General features: G+C 41.9%; 1 protein-coding gene across 6 annotated transcripts in view; it reads left to right on the top strand.

Moving 5' to 3' along the window:
• Positions 1 to 16,490, top strand: part of LOC115129561 (LIM domain-binding protein 2) — an 86,646-nt gene extending 70,156 nt beyond the window's left edge. Inside the window, exons 7-9 of one of the 6 annotated variants that reach the window (XM_029660048.2) lie at positions 3,439 to 3,492; positions 4,291 to 4,421; positions 13,974 to 16,490. In XM_029660048.2, coding sequence (XP_029515908.1) covers positions 3,439 to 3,492; positions 4,291 to 4,421; positions 13,974 to 14,204 — 416 coding nt within the window. In that variant the 3' untranslated portion in view covers positions 14,205 to 16,490. Of the gene's footprint in view, positions 1 to 3,438; positions 3,495 to 4,280; positions 4,428 to 13,973 lie in introns of all 6 variants that reach the window. The other 5 variants (XM_029660047.2, XM_065018721.1, XM_065018720.1 and 2 more) reach the window with 5 other exon arrangements.
• The last annotated feature ends 995 nt before the right edge of the window (positions 16,491 to 17,485 follow it).

Below are 17,485 nucleotides of genomic sequence, written 5' to 3'. Positions count from 1 at the left end.
GATAGCTCCCCAGAGGTTTGAATTTTTACTTTTATAAAAAAAAAAAAATTGTTTCCACTGTCATTGAGCGTAGAATCTTCTTGAACAGACTCTTTGAAAAAGGAGACGTTGAACTGTCATTGTCTAATTGCCCACAAGGGGATAAACCTTTGTTCAATTGCATGTTGTATGGTGTTAGGGATCAGTGAAAAAAATGTTTAAGATGCCAAAAATATCAACCGTATAGGAGCTGATAGCAGTTTGGGGATCCAGAAGCCTTCGGAACAGATTCAGACCCCTTGACTTTTTCCACATTTTGTTAGGTTACAAGCTTATTGTAAAATTGATTCAATCGTTTTTTTTCTTCATCAGTATACACACAATACCCCATAACGACTAAGCAAAAACAGGTTTTTAGATTTTTTTGCTAATTTATAAATGTAAAAAAGGAGAAAAAAATGTAATAGTACATTTACATAAATATTTAGACCCTTTACTCAATACTGTGTTGAAGCACATTTGGCAGTGATTACAGCCTCGAGTCTTCTTGGGTATGACGCTACAAGTATGACACTACAAGTAAGTAGACCTGTATTTGGGGAGTTTCTCCATTTCTTCTCTGCAGATCTGCGCTGTCAGGTTGGATGGGGAGCGTTGCTGCACAGCTACTTTCAAGTCTCTCCAGAGATGTTCAATGGTGTTCAAGTCCAGGCCCTGGCTGGGCCACTCAAGGACATTCAGAGACTTGTCCCAAAGCCACTCCTGCATTGTCTTGGCTATGTGCTTAGGATTGATGTCCTGTTGGAAGGTGAACCTTCGCCCCAGTCTGAGGTCCCGAGCTCTCTGGAGCAGGTTTTCATCAAGGATCTCTCTGTACTTTGCTCTGTTCATCTATGCCTCGATCCTAACTAGTCTTCCAGTCCCTGCCGCTGAAGAACATCCCCGCAGCATGATGCTGTGACCACGTAGGGATGGTGCCAGCTTTTCTTCCAGACGTGACGCTTGGCATTCAGGCCAAAGAGTTCAATCTTGGTTTCATCAGACCAGAAAATCTTGTTTCTCATGGACTGCGAGTCATTAGGTGCCTTTTGGCAAACTCCAAATGGGCTGTCATGTGCCTTTTACTGAGGGGTGGCTTCCGTCTGGCCACTCTACCATAAAAGCCTGATTGGTGGAGTGCTGCAGAGATGGTTGTTCTTCTGGAATCTCCACACAGGAACTCTAGAGCTCTGTCAGAGTGTCCATCGAGTTCTCTATCACCTCCCTGACCAAGGACCGTCTCCCCCGATTGCTCAGTTTGGCCAGGAGGCCAGCTCTAGGAAGAGTCTTGGTGGTTCCAAACTCCTTCCATTTAAGAATGATAGAGGCCACTGTGTTCTTGGGGACCTTCAATGCTGCAGACATTTTTTAGTACCCTTCCTCAGATCTGTGCCTCGACACAATCATGTCTCCTGTCTTCGACCTCATGGCTTGGTTTTTGCTCTGACATGCAATGTCAACTGTGGGACCTTACATAGACAGGTGTGTGTCTTTCCAAATAATTTCCAATCAATTGAATTTACCACAGGTGGAGTAAAATCAAGTGGTAGAAACATCTCAGGGATGATCAATGGAAACAGGATGCACCTGAGCTCAATTTAGAGTGTCATAGCAAAGGGTCTGAATACTTATGTAAATAAGTTATTTCTGTTTTTTTATTTTTAATAAATTTGCAAAACTTGCTTTTGCTTTGTCATTATGGAGCATTGTGTGTAGATTGCTGGGGAATTTAAAAAATACATTTTAGAGTAAAGCTGTAAAAAGGCAATGGGTCTGAATACTTTCCGAGGCACTGTATGTGTTACATGTTGCCTTGACTCATTGCTGGTTTCCAGACTTGTGGACTTTATACTTCACATTGTATTGGTTGTACAGCCAGGTTATTAAAATGGTAGCTTTTGTCATTTGAAACAGATCTTGGATCAGTTTAGCTGGTCATACGTTATTCGTGTGCCACTACAGCTCGTCCGTCCAGCTGTGCAGCTTTTTAAACAAAACCAAACTGAACTATGCCAGTCTACTGTAATTGTAGTTTCCTCATTAGTCAAGTTTTTCATCTTTCCTCCAATTCTTCTCGGACCAGGAAAATGGTTCTGTTTTAGCGAGGAAGGAAGCACAGATGCATTTATGCGCTGATAAGTATTTTTTGTGGAAATGGATTTGAGTTTTAGTGCGTTTTTTGTTCAACATAAAGGTAAACAGTTGTGATGCCAGAAAAGGATTTCATGTTCCTGTACCCAGGCTTGTCAAAGTAGTGGATGGGAATTGGTAATAGACTTAATTTTGATAGGTTCTCGTGACAACCATAAACATTAAAATGTAGTAGTAATAGAGAATTTGATTTGGTTGTAGTTGCAGACATTATATTTTTTATTTAAAAAATGTGTGTATGCTCCCCAGTTATGTTATCTACTCAGATAAATGATACACTAAGCATACAAAACATTAAGAACACCTAATATTGATTCAGAGGAATAACATGGACTCTACAAGGTGTCCAAAGCATTCCACAGGGATGCTGGCCCATGTTGACTCCAATGCTTCCCACAATTGTTTCAAGTTGGTTGGATGTCCTTTGGATGGTTAACACACGGGAAACTGTTGAGCCTGAAAAACCCAGTAGCATTGCAGTTCTTGACGCAAATCGGTGCTCCTGGCACTTACTGCCATACCCCGTTCAAAGGCACTTAAATATTTTTGTCTTGCCCATTCACACAATCCATGTCTCAACTGTCTCAAGGCTTAAAAACCCATCTTTAACCTGTCTTCATCTACACTGATTGAAGTGAATTTAATAAGTGACCTGGATTCACCTGGTCAGTCTATGTAATGGAAAGAGCAGGTGTTCTTAATGTTTTGTCCACTCAGTGTGTGTTGCTGGTTTGCTTTTGAATACTAAAGTATCTCCCTTGGTGGGATTAGTATAAGAACCTCTAGAAATGTATTTCATTTTCAGACATCTTTTTGAAGAGCACAGATGATATATATATATATTAATGAGATTGAGAGGAATAACATTATCTTACAAACACTTGGTGAAAATGGCTAAATAAATGTATTAATAAATGATGTTTTTCAGAAACACTATTTTGGAGATATAAGTACTGTTAAGATCTCTACTTAACCTATTTCAATACTTTACACTAGATGAATGATCAAGGACATACATGCTTTTTAATTGCATCTTTTATTAATTTATTCATTAAATGTCTAGCTCATAAAAAAAATGACTTTTCATAATTGCAAGTCTTCTACAGTAATAATGTTTAGGCAATATCTTTGTTGCAGGGAATGTACTTTTTTTTCTCCTTCATTCTCTCTGTTTTCATTTCTCTCTTTCTCTCTCTCTGTCTGGCATTTAATTACAGAAAATAATTAATCACTTCAATAAAACAAAACTAATTTTGGCTCCGGTTTTAGCTGGACACCCACAGAACTTCAAAACGGAAATATTCCCCACAAATCACAAAAAAGGTACCTTTTCTGTCTTCGTATAGTTTTCAATAGAGATCGAAGTAGTCTAGGGGAGCTGCATTCGATTCTCTCTGAACGGAATGCCATGAAATACATTGTCGTGTACTTTGTGTTTTCGTCATGACTGCTCAACACCGGTGCCGAACGCGAAGACGAAATTTGATGACTGTCGTGTTTCGTTCTACATCACTTGGAAATTGTTTGCTTAAACACCACACTGTGCATCACTACTCTGTGTGGCGATGCACACAGACATACAATCTGACTCACAAAGGCAAATCACAGCAAAACAAAAGATATAAATGGCTACAGAAGCCTGTACAACTACAGATATACTGTAGATACAGTAGGATAAAAGGCGATGTTATCTATCCCAGTAGAGTCATCTTAATGTGGAGAGGCTATCGAGAACTGTACAACACCAAGGTCATTATGGCATTCACGTTAAGTCAAGCAGCACGGTCTATTGTTGAGCAATTATGCAAATATGACAGGGGTTCTTTCTTACTGGTGCATGTCTTGGGAGATGTTAACGCCTTTTGATTTCACCTCGGATGTTAACAAAGCATGGATCATTTTTGAGTTGTTGAGTATTGTGCGTATTGTGTGTGGTTGTGTGTGTGTTTGAGTATGTATGTATGTCTGTCTGTCTGTCTGTCTGTCTGTCTGTCTGTGGATGCTTGCATAGGTGTGTGTACATGTCTCCATACACACGTGTGTATATGTGTTACCCCTACCTTGGTATATGCATTATGTTGTCCGCCATGGCTCTTGTTTCCTTTGCTGGTCGTGCCAAAGCTGAGCCAACGAGACAGACAACGACGAAGAGGAGGAAAAGGAAGAACTCTGCCAGCAGCGCCAACAGCAGCGTGGGCAATGCCAACAGTAAGAAGAGAAGCCCTGCCAGCAACTTCAGCCTCTCCAGTCAGGTACCTGTAAGCATCAGCTCTACCGGTTTGGCCCTCTCTTACACCCCTATACACCACATACAAACCCTTATGCACAACTACTACAGATGCACAGGCAGGAAGACATGTAAATGGAACGCAACAATTCATTTATAGGACTATCAATCTACCGCCATAATATGTTTACTGAAGTATTAATCTGGAATTCGAGAAGTATCTTTGTTGCTTCGTTTATACCCTCTGCTCTGGGGGATGGCGTTATCAACCCGGCGCCCCATGGCTCTGGTCTATCCCGCATTTGCTTCCTCGACATGGCAATAGAACGGGGCCACTCGACACAGTTTGAGGTTAAACACCTACTTAAACCACTGAGTGTTGCACCTCACGCTTCACATCGCTCCGGGGGATAAAGTGCTATTGCGCTTCAGTTGTTTGCACAGGCTATAGTACTCTCTCATTATCACTCACTGGGTTTGCTAGACGTACAGCGTGTACGGACTGCAAGGAGTCATACTGACCGTTTAGTACTGTGGTCCCTCTGGCTGGGGGTGTTTTTAGGAGGGAGGGGGCAGGGAGACTGGGGAACTGTGAACTCTCTTTGTTTTGGGTTGGGTTGTTCCACACGGTGCTTTGCAGGTCATGCTTTTAAATCCACGGTGCATCTCTCTTTTTTCTCTCTCTTTCTCTCTTTCTCTTTCTTTCTCCATGTATATATTTTCTCTCTCTCTCACACACACTCACATAGACACACACCCTCTCCAACTCAAGCTCGCCCTCTCTCTTGCTCCTTCTGGATCTGCCTCGCACTCTCTCTCTCTTCTTCTTTCGCTCTTTCTCACACACACACAGACACACACCTTCTCCAACTAACTCCCTCTCACTCTCTTTCACGCCCCCCCCCCTTCTATCTCTTACTCAATCACTCAGACAACCACACATACACAAACATGCGCACCCACACACACAATTGTTTTCTCGGTGGATTGCTGTTTGGCTCAGCGCCATCTCTCATTATCACATATCTGTATACCCCCCCTCTCTCCCTACTCCCCAATCCTGAAACACACACTTCCTATGGCTAACGTTGACACGCGTCTTTAAGAGCAGCGGCGGAAACATGCTGGTTACATATGTTGCACGCCAGCTAGCTTTGTCTGAGAAGTTGTTCGTTCGTTGGCTGAGCACAGGCCCTACGTGAGCCCAATGACAATAAGAAGTGGACCCTGGCGAGGAAAGGGAGGGAGGGGGTGAATGGGGGGGGGCATGGGGAAGTGAGGGGGAGGGGGTTGTTGTGTTGTTCAACAGTGACCTCTACTGGTTGCTAGCCTGAAATGATATTGAAAACCATGCAGAGTGCTACTATGTGTTTGCTGATGGATTCTTTTGGAACGTTCAGGTAGAAATGGATTGCGTAGAACAGATATGATTGCGTGTTAGCTTCATTTGATGAATTGCTATATGCACCCCTCTGAACATTTCACCTCAAGGAACCCCTGAAAATAATCCTGAGCCCTTACCTACGCATTCTGTGTTTGCAGATCTTAAAAACCTCTTAAGGATCGAACTCTTTAAAAAAAAATATCACATAAAATGACATACCCAAATCTAACTGCCTGCAGCTCAGGTACCTGGAGCAATGACATGCATATTCTTGATACCATTTGAAGGAAACACTTTGAAGTGTTTGGAAATGTGAAATTAATGTAGGAGAATATAACACATTAGATCTGGTAAAATATATCTTTGAAATGCAAGAGAAAGGTCACAATGTACTCTTCCAGGTTAGGCGCAATTTCAATTTTGGCCACTAGATGGCATCAGTGTATGTGCAACGTTTTAGACTGATTCAATGAACCATTGCATTACTATTCAAAATGTTGTATCAAGACTGGCCAAATATGCCTAATTGGTTTATTAATACATTTTCAAGTTCATAACTGTGCACTCTAATCAAACAATAGCATGGTATTATTTCACTGTAATAGCTACTGTAAATTGGACAGTGCAGTTCGATTAACAATCATTTAAGCTTTCTGCCCATATCAGATATGTCTATGTCCTGGGAAATGTTGTTGTTACTAACAACCTCATGCTAATCACATTAGCCTACGTTAGCTCAACTGTCCCGTGGGGGGGGACACCGATCCCATAGTTAAGGGACCAGATAGGCTTATGCTGAAGGTCCTGCCCTTCAATGGGCATAGGGGAGCATCCACCATATTGCTTACACCTGTCCAGTTCCTTCAGACCTGCAAACACAGAAGGAGTAGGGGGCCAAGGGGGTCTGATTCCTCAAAAATGTGCTAATAAAGTAACTGATAGTCAGACAATGAGCATTCTTAGCTGTCTTAACAGTCCATTGCTCCATTCAGGGCTAGCTAAAGACGATAAGTAATGAGATGAGTATATAAAACGTTATTAATTAGATCACAATTAACACTCCCCCCAATCCCAGTCTGACTACCAGCTGTTGTCATTGGTGGGTGGGGGGGGGGGCAGAGGTAGGTTGACAGCCAACTTCACAGGAACAGATGGTGAATTCAAGGCTTGTTGGCAATCAGCATGTTTTGAGCTAATGACTTAATTAGCTATACAAATGAAAAAAATCTGTGTGGATATTGTAATTTTGTCAAAAAGCTCACCTAAATTAATTAGCACGATTTAAGGCGTAGTGGCGGTCGCTAGGGGTTTTGAGAGAAGTTTTTGAAAAGAGGCTTGTGTTGCGTCTCGGATAAACAATCTACCCCCCCACCCCATACGGAGCCTCTTTGGTGCAGTTATGTATGTGTGTGTCTGTGTTTGTGTGTGTGCGTGCGCATCAGAGGAGGGGAGCGAGAGCTCCCATGCCACGCCGCGTCGACACACATGGGCAGTGAAGCATGTGCTCCATTTAACTGTGCGGCTGCCTTCCAAGATGCAGCGGGAGGTTGTGGGCTGCTGAGGAGAAAGAAGCTTTAGCAGACCAGGGGAGATGAGATGTACAACTCAGCCTTCATAGAACAGCCAACACCGTCCTAACATAGTCCATTTGATCACATATTTATAACTACCGGTAATCAATAATCTAATATTGCTTGAAGTACTGAATTGCATCTCCTAAATACTGTTACTTATTTTTAGACCTGTACATATCAAAATAGAGAGTTAGCATCACCCAATTCCTTCACAGTGCAAATAAAGAATCATCCAAAGAATACAAATCCCTATGTTTTCATCTGTGACCTCAACACAAGGGGTCATCTCCTTGAAATATGTCCTACATGATTACTATTGATTGGTCTGTGAGGGGCGGGAAGGGGAGGATATTCCACTTCATCAGTGGGAGGGGTTTTCATTTGTACAGAGTGCTCAGAGCGGGGTCGATCCTGTACATGCGGGTTCACCGGTTTCACGGTGCTTCGCCATACACACCAGCCATACACACACTCCTGAAAATTCCCCCCATGCACCAACTGTTATTGCAGGAGTGGCAGGGGGTTGTGTCAAAACACACAGCCAAGGGTAATGCTCCGGGCTTTACCCCTTTGATGAAGCAACACACACACATCATCAGCAGTTGAAGCACACCAGCTTATAAATTAGACGGGTTGGAAGCTCATGAGTAGTTGTCGTAGAAATGGATAGAGGACTCACTTGCCACAGAAGACTGTGATAGCATGGGCAGCTTATGGGTTGTAGCATAATGCTCTATACAGGTTTTATCCTAGGTTGGGATTCAATCTGATCAGCATTGTGTTGTAGCACTTTACATTTAAAGATAACTTCCAATTGAGCCGACATCTGCAGCGTTAACCGTAAATGCAACCTCCGCTAACGTCGGAGAAAATGCCTTTAAAATCTGCATGGCCAGCTGTCTAGCGCGCTGCGCAATGAATTGAATCACAGCCTTAGTAAACATTTTCTTGTAGCTATAATAGAATGGTGTCGCATCGCGTCGCCTTACCAACATATGGTGTCTGGGTTAGAATTAGAAGCTCAGGGGTAGGCTACTTGTGTAGGCTACTGGTCTTGATGAGCCTCAATGTCCTCTAGTGTTTTAGCTTTTGACCATTTTAGGGCCCTTTTGACCCTTAATTGCTTTGGGTGGAATATCATGCATAGAGACACAAATTATTCAGCAACAAGCAGGAACACAGAAAGCCTTAAAGCAGCAATATGTAACTTTTGTGGGCCACCTGACCAAATTCACATAGAAATGTGAGTTATAGGTCTGTCATTCTCATTGAAAGCATGTCTAAGAAGCGGTGGATCTCTTCTATGTGCACTATTTCTATGCTTCCCGTTTTTAAGTTTTGTTTTTGCGTCTTTTACTTTCGGTTTTGTACATCAGCTTCAACAGCTGAAAATACAATAATTTTGGTTATGGACAAGATGTTTCACAGCAGTTTAGATGGTACACTGATTCTTTCTTCACTATACTTGCTTGTTTTGTCACATAAACAGAAATTCGTCAATCTATTAGAACTTTAGCAAACAGGAAATCCCTGAGCGATTTCTGCATAGTGCAGAAAGTGACTAACATCCCATCATGCTTAGGATCATGTATAAAAACTGTGCAGGCCATTATTATATAAATAATGGGCAGGCCATTATTTTGGCTACCATGGCTATGCCCCAATAGGATGAAAATGTTCCCATCCACAGGAAAGAAATGGTCACTGAATGGTTTGATGAGCATGAAAATGATGTAAACCATATGCCATGGCCGTCTCAGTCACCAGATCTCGACCCAATTGAACACTTATGGGAGATTCTGGAGTCTCGCCTAAGACAGCGTTTTCCAGCAACATCAACAAAACACCAAATTATGACATTTCTTGTGGAAGAAGGATGTTGCATCCCCCCAATAGAAGATGCAAAATGGCACTGACAGAGATGGTCACCTCGCTTCGAGTTCTTAGGAAACTATGCAGTATTTTGTATTTTAATGTATTATTTCTTACATTGCTACCCCAGGAAATCTTAAGTCTTATTACATACAGCCAGGAAGAAATATTGTATATAAGAACAACATCAACTTACCAACATTACGACCAGGAATACGACTTTCCCGAAGCGGATCCTCTCTTCAGACCACCACCCAGGACAATGGATCTAATCCCAGTAGCTGACCCAAAACAACGGCCCACAGTTCAGCCATCGGTTCAGCCATCGGGCTTCTCCATGAATCGCGCCGACAGAGATAAACACCTCTCTGGGAAGAGGAAGGGCGTGGGTGTATGCTTTATGATTAACGACTCATGGTGTAATCATAACAACATACAGGAACTCAAGTCCTTCTGCTCATCCGAACTAGAATTCCTTACAATCAAATGTCGGCCATTTTACCTACCAAGACAATTCTCGTCAGTTATAGCCACAGCTGTGTACATTCCCCTTCAAGCAGACACCAAGACGGCCCTCAAGGGACTTCACTGGACTCTATGTAAATTGGAAATCCTATATCCTGAGGATACATTTATTGTAGCTGGGGATTTTAAGAAAGCAGATTTGAGAACAAAGCTACCTAAATTCTATCAGCATATTGAATTCACTATGCGCAGGGGTAATACTCTCGACCACCACTACTTCCGTGATGCAAACAACAACAATGCAAACTCCCCCGCCCTCCTTCGGCAAATCCGACCATGACGCCATCTTGCTTCTACCGTCTCGGAATATGTTCCAACGACCTTTACGATGTCACGGTGAGTGAGTTTATAAAGAAGCGCATTGGAGATGTTGTACCCACTCTGACTAAAACCTACATTAACCAGAAACCGTGGATGGATGGAGGCATTCGTGCAAAACTGAAAGCGCGAACCACCGCATTAAACCATGGAAAGAGGTCTGGAAATATGTCTGAATATAATAGTTATAGTTATTATAGTTATTCTCTCCGCAAGGCAATCAAACAAGCAAAATGCCGGTACAGGGGCAGTCGTAATTCAAAGGCTCAGACACGAGACACGTGGCAGGTTTTACAGGAAATCACAGACTACAAAAGGAAAACCAGCCACGTCACGCTTCCTCTTTGCCCGCTTTGAGGATAATACAGTGCCACCATCACGGCTCGCTAACAAGGACATGAGCAGACCAGCTGGCTGGTGTGTTTACGGACATATTCAATCACTCCCTATACCAGTCTGTTGTCCCCACATGCTTCAAGATGGCCACCATTTTTCCTGTACCCAAGAGCACTCACTTCTGTCATCATGAAGTGCTTTGAGAGACTAGTCAAGGATCATATCACCTCCACCTTACCGGCCTCGCTAGACCCACTTCAGTTTGCATACTGCCCCAGCAGGTCCACTGATGACACAATTGCCATCACACTGCACACTTCCCCATCCCCATCTGGACAAAAAGAATACCTATGTAAGAATGCTGTTCATTGACTACAGCTCAGCATTCAACACCATAGTACCCTCCACAAGCTCATCATCAAGCTGGAGGCCCTGGGTCTCAACCCCGTCATGTGCAATTGTGTCCTGGACTTTCTGACAGGCCGCCCCCAGGCAGTGAAGGTAGGAAACAACATCTCCACTTCGCTGACCCTCAACACTGGGGCCCCACAAGGGTGCGTGCTCAGCCCTCTCCTGTGCTCCCTGTTCACCCACAACTGCGTGGCCATGCACGCCTCCAACTCAATCATCAAGTTTGCAGATGACACAACAGTTGTGGGCTTGATTACAAACAATGGCAAGACAGCCTACAGGAAGGAGGTGAGGGCAGTCGGAGTGTGGTGTCAGGAAAACAACCTCTCACTCAACGTCAACAAAACAAAGAAGATGATCGGGACTTCAGGAAACAGCAGAGGGAGCACCCCCCTATCCACATTGAAGGGACAGCAGAGGAGAAGGTGGAAAGTTTTAAGTTCCTCGGCGTACACATCACAGACAAACTGAAATGGTCCACCCACACAGACAGTGTGGTGAAGGCGCAACAAAACCCTGACAAACTTTTACAGATGCACAATCGAGAGCATCCTGTCGGGCGGCATCACAGCCTGGTATGGCAACTGCACTGCCCTCAACCGCAAGGCTCTCCAGAGGGTGGTGCGCAACGCATTACCGGGGGCAAACTATCTGCCCTCCATGACACCTACAGCACCCGATGTCACAGGAAGGCCAAAAAGATCATCAAGGACAACAACCACCCGAGCCACTGCCTGTTCACACTGCTACCATCCAGAAGGCGAGGCCAGTACAGGTGCATCAAAGCTGGGACCGAGAGATTGAAAAACAGCAAGGCCATCACACTGCTTAACATCAATCACTAACTCAGACAGGCTGCTGCCTACATTGAGACCCAATAATTGTCCACTTTAATAAATGGATCACTAGTCACTTTAAACAATGCCACTTTAAATAATGCCACTTTAATAACGTTAACATATCTTACATTACTCACATCACATGTACAGTTGAAGTCGGAAGTTGACATACACTTAGGTTGGAGTCATTAAAACTTGTTTTTCAACCACTCAACCACTCCACAAATTTCTTGTTAAAAAACTAGAGTTTTGGCAAGTCAGTTAGGACACCTACTAGTCGGTTGTGTATGACACAATTTTTCCCACAATTGTTTACAGACAGATTATTTCACTTATTATTCACTGTATCACAATTCCAGTGGGTCAGAAGTTTACATACACAAAGTTGACTGTGCCTTTAAACAGCTTGGAAAATTCCAGAAAATTATGCTATGGCTTTAGAAGCTACATAATTTGAGTCAATTGGAGGTGTACCTGTGGATGTATTTCAAGGCCTACCTTCAAACTCAGTGCCTCTTTGCTTGACATCACAGGAAAATCAAAAGAAATCAGCCAAGACTTCAGAAAGACAATTGTAGACCTCCACATTCCAGTTCATTCTTGGGACCAATTTCCAAATGCCTGAAGGTACCACGTTCATCTGTACAAACAATAGTACGCAAGTATAAACACCATGGGACCAAGCAGCTGTCATACCGCTCAGGAAGGAGCGGTGTTCTGTCTCCTAGAGATGAACGTACTTTGCTGCAAAAAGTGAAAATCAATCCCAGAACAACAGCGAAGGACCTTGTGAAGATGCTGGAGGAAACAGGTACAAAAGTATCGATATCCACAGTAAAATTAGTCCAATATCGACATAACCTGAAAGGCCGGTCAGCAAGGAAGAAGCCACTGCTCCAAAACCGCCATAGAAAAGCCAGACTACGTTTTGCAACTGCACATGGGGACAAAGATTGTACTTTTTGGAGAAATGTTTGTCCATAATGACCATCGTTATGTTTGGAGGAAAAAGGGGGAGGCTTGCAAGCCGAAGAACACCATCCCATCCGTGAAGCACGGGGGTGGCAGCATCATGTTGTAGGGGTGCTTTGCTGCAGGAGGGACTGGTGCACTTCACAAAATAGATGGCATCATGTGGAAGGGAAATTACGTGGATATATTGAAGCAACATCTCAAGACATCAGTCAGGAAGTTAAAGCTTGGTCGCAAATGGGTCTTCCAAATGGACAATGACCCCAAGCATACTTCCAAAGTTGTGGCAATATGGCTTAACATAGCCAAGGTATTGGAGTGGCCATCACAAAGCCCTGTCCTTAATCTTACAGAAAATTTGTGGGCAGAACTGAAAAAGCGTGTGCGAGCAAGGAGGCCCACAAACTTGATTCAGTTACACAAGCTCTGTCAGGAGGAATGTGCCAAAATTCACGAAACTTATTGTAGGAAGGTTGACCCAACGTTTGACCCAAGTTAAACCATTTCAAGGCAATGCTACCAAATACTAATTGAGTGTATGTAAACTTCTGACCGACTGGGAATGTGATAAATAAAAGCTGAAATAAATAGTTCTCTCTACTATTATTCTGACATTTCACATTCTTAAAATAAAGTGGTGATCCTAACTGTCTTAAGACGGGATTTTTATGAGGATTAAATGTCAGCAATTGTGAAAAACTGATTTCAAATGTATTTGGCTAAGGTGTATGTAAACTTCCGACTTCTGTATTTTATACCATCTTCTGCACCTTACCAATGCCGCTCAGCCATCGCTCATCCATATACTTAGATGTACATATTCTCATTCACCCCTTTAGATTTGTGTGTATTATATAGTTGTTGGGGAATTGTTGGATTACTTGTTAGATATTACTGCAGTGTCAGAACTAGTAGCACAAGTATTTCGCTACACTCGCATTCAAATCTGCTAACCATGTGTATGTGACCAATACAATTTGATTTGATTTAGAGTTCCAGACATTTGTAGAATCTATGCCAAGGTGCATTGAAGCTGTTCTGGCTCGTGGTGGCCCAAAGCCTTATTAAGACACTTCATGTTGGTGTTTCCTTTATTTTGGCAGTTACCTGTACATTTCATGTAGTTATCGACATGATTTGTGACAAAGATTTAGAGTTAGTATAACATGCAGATCACACCATAAAATGTACATGATCAATATAGTATAATCAATATATAATAAATTCTATGTATCACATATCATCTCTCAGAATTCAATACGTCTCACACATGCAACAATGTGTATCTTAAAATGTCTGACCTTTAACCTGACATTAACCTTTGACCTCTCTCATTTGTCTTCCAGGATGTAATGGTGGTGGGCGAGCCCACCCTGATGGGCGGGGAGTTCGGGGACGAGGACGAGCGTCTAATCACGCGTCTGGAGAACACGCAGTACGATGCCACCAACGGATTGGACGACGAGGATGACTTCAACGGCTCGCCCGCGCTCGGCAATAACAGCCCATGGGGCAGCAAGCCGCCCAACAGCCAGGACAGCAAGGCCGAGAGCACAGCGCCGCAGTCGTCACAGTAAAACACACAGAGACCAAGGATACCAAGAGCACAGTCAGTGCCCCAACTCTCATATGTACAATTGGGTGACATTTAACTCCAATGGTTAAATGTCACTATTTTGGACAGTTTCTAATGACACCATGTTGCCCTCACAGTAAAACACAGAGGGAAAATATCTATTTAAAAAACTGTACCTATTTGGCCCACTAGGGCAGCGCCCTCCAAAACCTCAAATCGTACTGAATTGAACCCCGTTGGCAAATGTTTCCACGTCATGGTCAATCATCTCCACCAAATACCAGAACAATTATTTTCCGACTTCACTGTAACATCCTGAAGAGAGACTGAGACAGAGAACTGACTGACATTGCACAGCAATATCCATACGATAAAGACTACTTTTCCATCTAAATGCATACAGGTTGTATGCATTGCAATGATGACATAAAACAATACTGGGTTTTCTTTTTTCCCATTTTTCCTAGAATTGCTTTGTTTGGATTTGGTGGGAATTCCCAGTGTTAGGGAAGTTGGGATTGCTCTGGGAATGACACAAGGCCAGTGTCTTCATCTGAATTCTCCTTCATGGACACCTTCTCAGTCCTTGAGCTTTAACTGTAATGGGATTCTGTGGGTGTTGCCCTTTTGACCTTTGACCTGCAGGTTGCGACCCCTCTGGGACAGTTGACAGTAGAAGTCAAAACATAACATCTAAAACAAAATGTCTCTTTTAAGAGCATCAGCCTCAATGAGAACGAACCGGCGAGGTTTTACTCAGCCACCAAACTGCATCCACCACGGCCGAGACGTCGTCGTCTTGAGCATTTGCATCTTTATTGGAAATTAATTTGGCTGTTGGTTTATTTACGTTGTTGTTGTTGTTGTTTTTTCCGATTTCCAATTAAAAGGAAAGTGACTCTGTTTCACCACTATGGACAACTTGAAGTGGATACTCGTGTTCCAGGATTTCCTTTCCAGAATTACAGCAGTCATCGCCGATTGTTATTTCACCGCAAACCTGTTCGATCGTGTTTGTAGTCTATTGGTGTTCTTTTGCTTCTCCCCAAAATACTTTGCATTCAGATTTGTACGTTGCCAATCAGTATGTAAACTTTGCTGACATACACCAATGCATTCATGTTTTTTTAATTTTTTTATTATTTTGGAATTTGTCTTTGTTCTTTCCCTTTAATGACTGACCTATTCCAAACTGATATTAAAGTTCTAATGCAGTTGTTTTCATCTCAATATCAAATTATTTCTGGGTAATAATTAAGTACCTCATTGTGATTGTTTTAAATGAAAATGTCAAAAGAAACAAAATTAGCCTCTTAGCAAAAAGCAATTCCTCAAGCAAGAATTTTTAACAGCTTTTACACTAAAAGGGCAACATCATAATATTGTCAATTTCACAGTATTATTCCAACCTCATAGTGTGAAAATATATATACATCTCAGGCACATCACATTTTTGACTGCAATGGGCCTTTAAATCTTTTTCCTGCATGATTTTAATTTTTTTTGTTGATATATGTACCTTTTTGAGTTGGTCAGCCATTTTTTGGTGGGGGGGTTCATCCATTTGGGAACACTGTTACAAGGTTTGTAGCTCTTCAAATAGAGGTGTGGCATACAACTTTATCCATTTAAGATTAGCCACCATTTTGAAACCATTTTGTACATGGCAGCTGTCTCGCACTATCTTTTTTTATTTGCATTAGTTTCACATTTCTATGGGGCCTTTCGGATTCTGTTGTCTTGTCCGACAGATTTTTGCAGCTATAAGAAGCTCATTGATCATTTTGACATGTTTATATCCAGTCAATTAATTAGTGCACAGATCAGATATTAAACCATGTTTAAGAAATGTTTAAAATTGTTAACATTTGAAAATGTTTTCAATTTATTCATTGTAGAGATTAAGAAAACATTCATTATTAGCCACAAATCCAGAAAAAAATAACAGCATACTCAAGGCCCTACAGAATTGCAGTTTGAAAACCCCTGTTTTTGTGTTACCAGTTGTTCTTTAATTGACTATTCTTCCTTAAATTCCTCTCCTCATGTTGGATTTTGTTTTAAAATGGCAAGAAGACAACTGTGGATGTCTTTATTATAAGATCCTTTGTGTATTTATTTGTGCATTTGTAAGGAAGCTAACACATTTCTGATGTTGTTTGAACCTGGTATTATTAGAACTCTGCACAATTTGTACATTATATCGCAGAGATGTTTTGTGTCATATCTGATGTCTGGTATATATGCTTTGCCATTATGTGTGCCAATAAACTGTGCTTACAGATTGGTCCGATTGGGTTATTGCAGACATTGTGTATGGATTACTGTGCATTAACTGCCCTTGCATGTCTGTTTCTCAATTTGTTTTCCTATACCTTTATTCGAGTCTGTCTGTCCTCTTGTCTAGCAATAGGTAGCCAATTTGAAATGATGTTACTACAGCATAACTGTGCTGTGTGCTTATGTATTCCCAATATGACAAATTGGCTAATGTCAGCCACCACTTCTTAGTTTCTTGATCAATATGATGCGTTATTTAGGGTCAGGGGGTCAACAGGTTCATCAATAGACCAATTGCGCGTTTAAGATGTATAGATCCAATTGTTTCTCTTTGAACAGGATTTTAGTCAACAATGAATCATTCAGGCATCAGGCTACTAAAGGCAGGGAAGCAGCAGCAGGATATCAAGTGTGAAATATTTGAATGGATCTTTGACATCATCTTGCGGTATTGAAAGGACATCTGAATATCCAATTAGATGAATTATATCCAAATATTTGATGTATTATTCACATTATTATTATTCACATTGATGGGATATTGGGATGAAATTAAGTGACATTTGATTGAAATTTTTTATTTTATTTTTTTATTTCACCTTTATTTAACCAGGTAGGCTAGTTGAGAACAGGTTCTCATTTGCAACTGCGACCTGGCCAAGATAAAGCATAGCAGAGTGATCAGACAACACAGAGTTACACATGGAGTAAACAATTAACAAGTCAATAACACAGTAGAGAAAAAAAAAGGGGGGGTCTATATACAATGTGTGCAAAAGGCATGAGGAGGTAGGCGAATAATTACAATATTGCAGATTAACACTGGAGTGATAAATGATCATGTACAGGTAGAGATATTTGTGTGCAAAAGAGCAGAAAAGTAAATAAATAAAAACTGTGGGGATAAGGTAGGTGAAAATGGGTGGGCTATTTACCAATAGATTATGTACAGCTGCAGCGATCGGTTAGCTGCTCAGATAGCTGATGTTTGAAGTTGGTGAG

The sequence above is a fragment of the Oncorhynchus nerka genome, linkage group LG5 (genome assembly GCF_034236695.1).
Source record: "Oncorhynchus nerka isolate Pitt River linkage group LG5, Oner_Uvic_2.0, whole genome shotgun sequence".
In the NCBI taxonomy this organism is placed as follows: domain Eukaryota; kingdom Metazoa; phylum Chordata; class Actinopteri; order Salmoniformes; family Salmonidae; genus Oncorhynchus; species Oncorhynchus nerka.
This window is presented reverse-complemented; position numbering and strand designations above follow the sequence as displayed.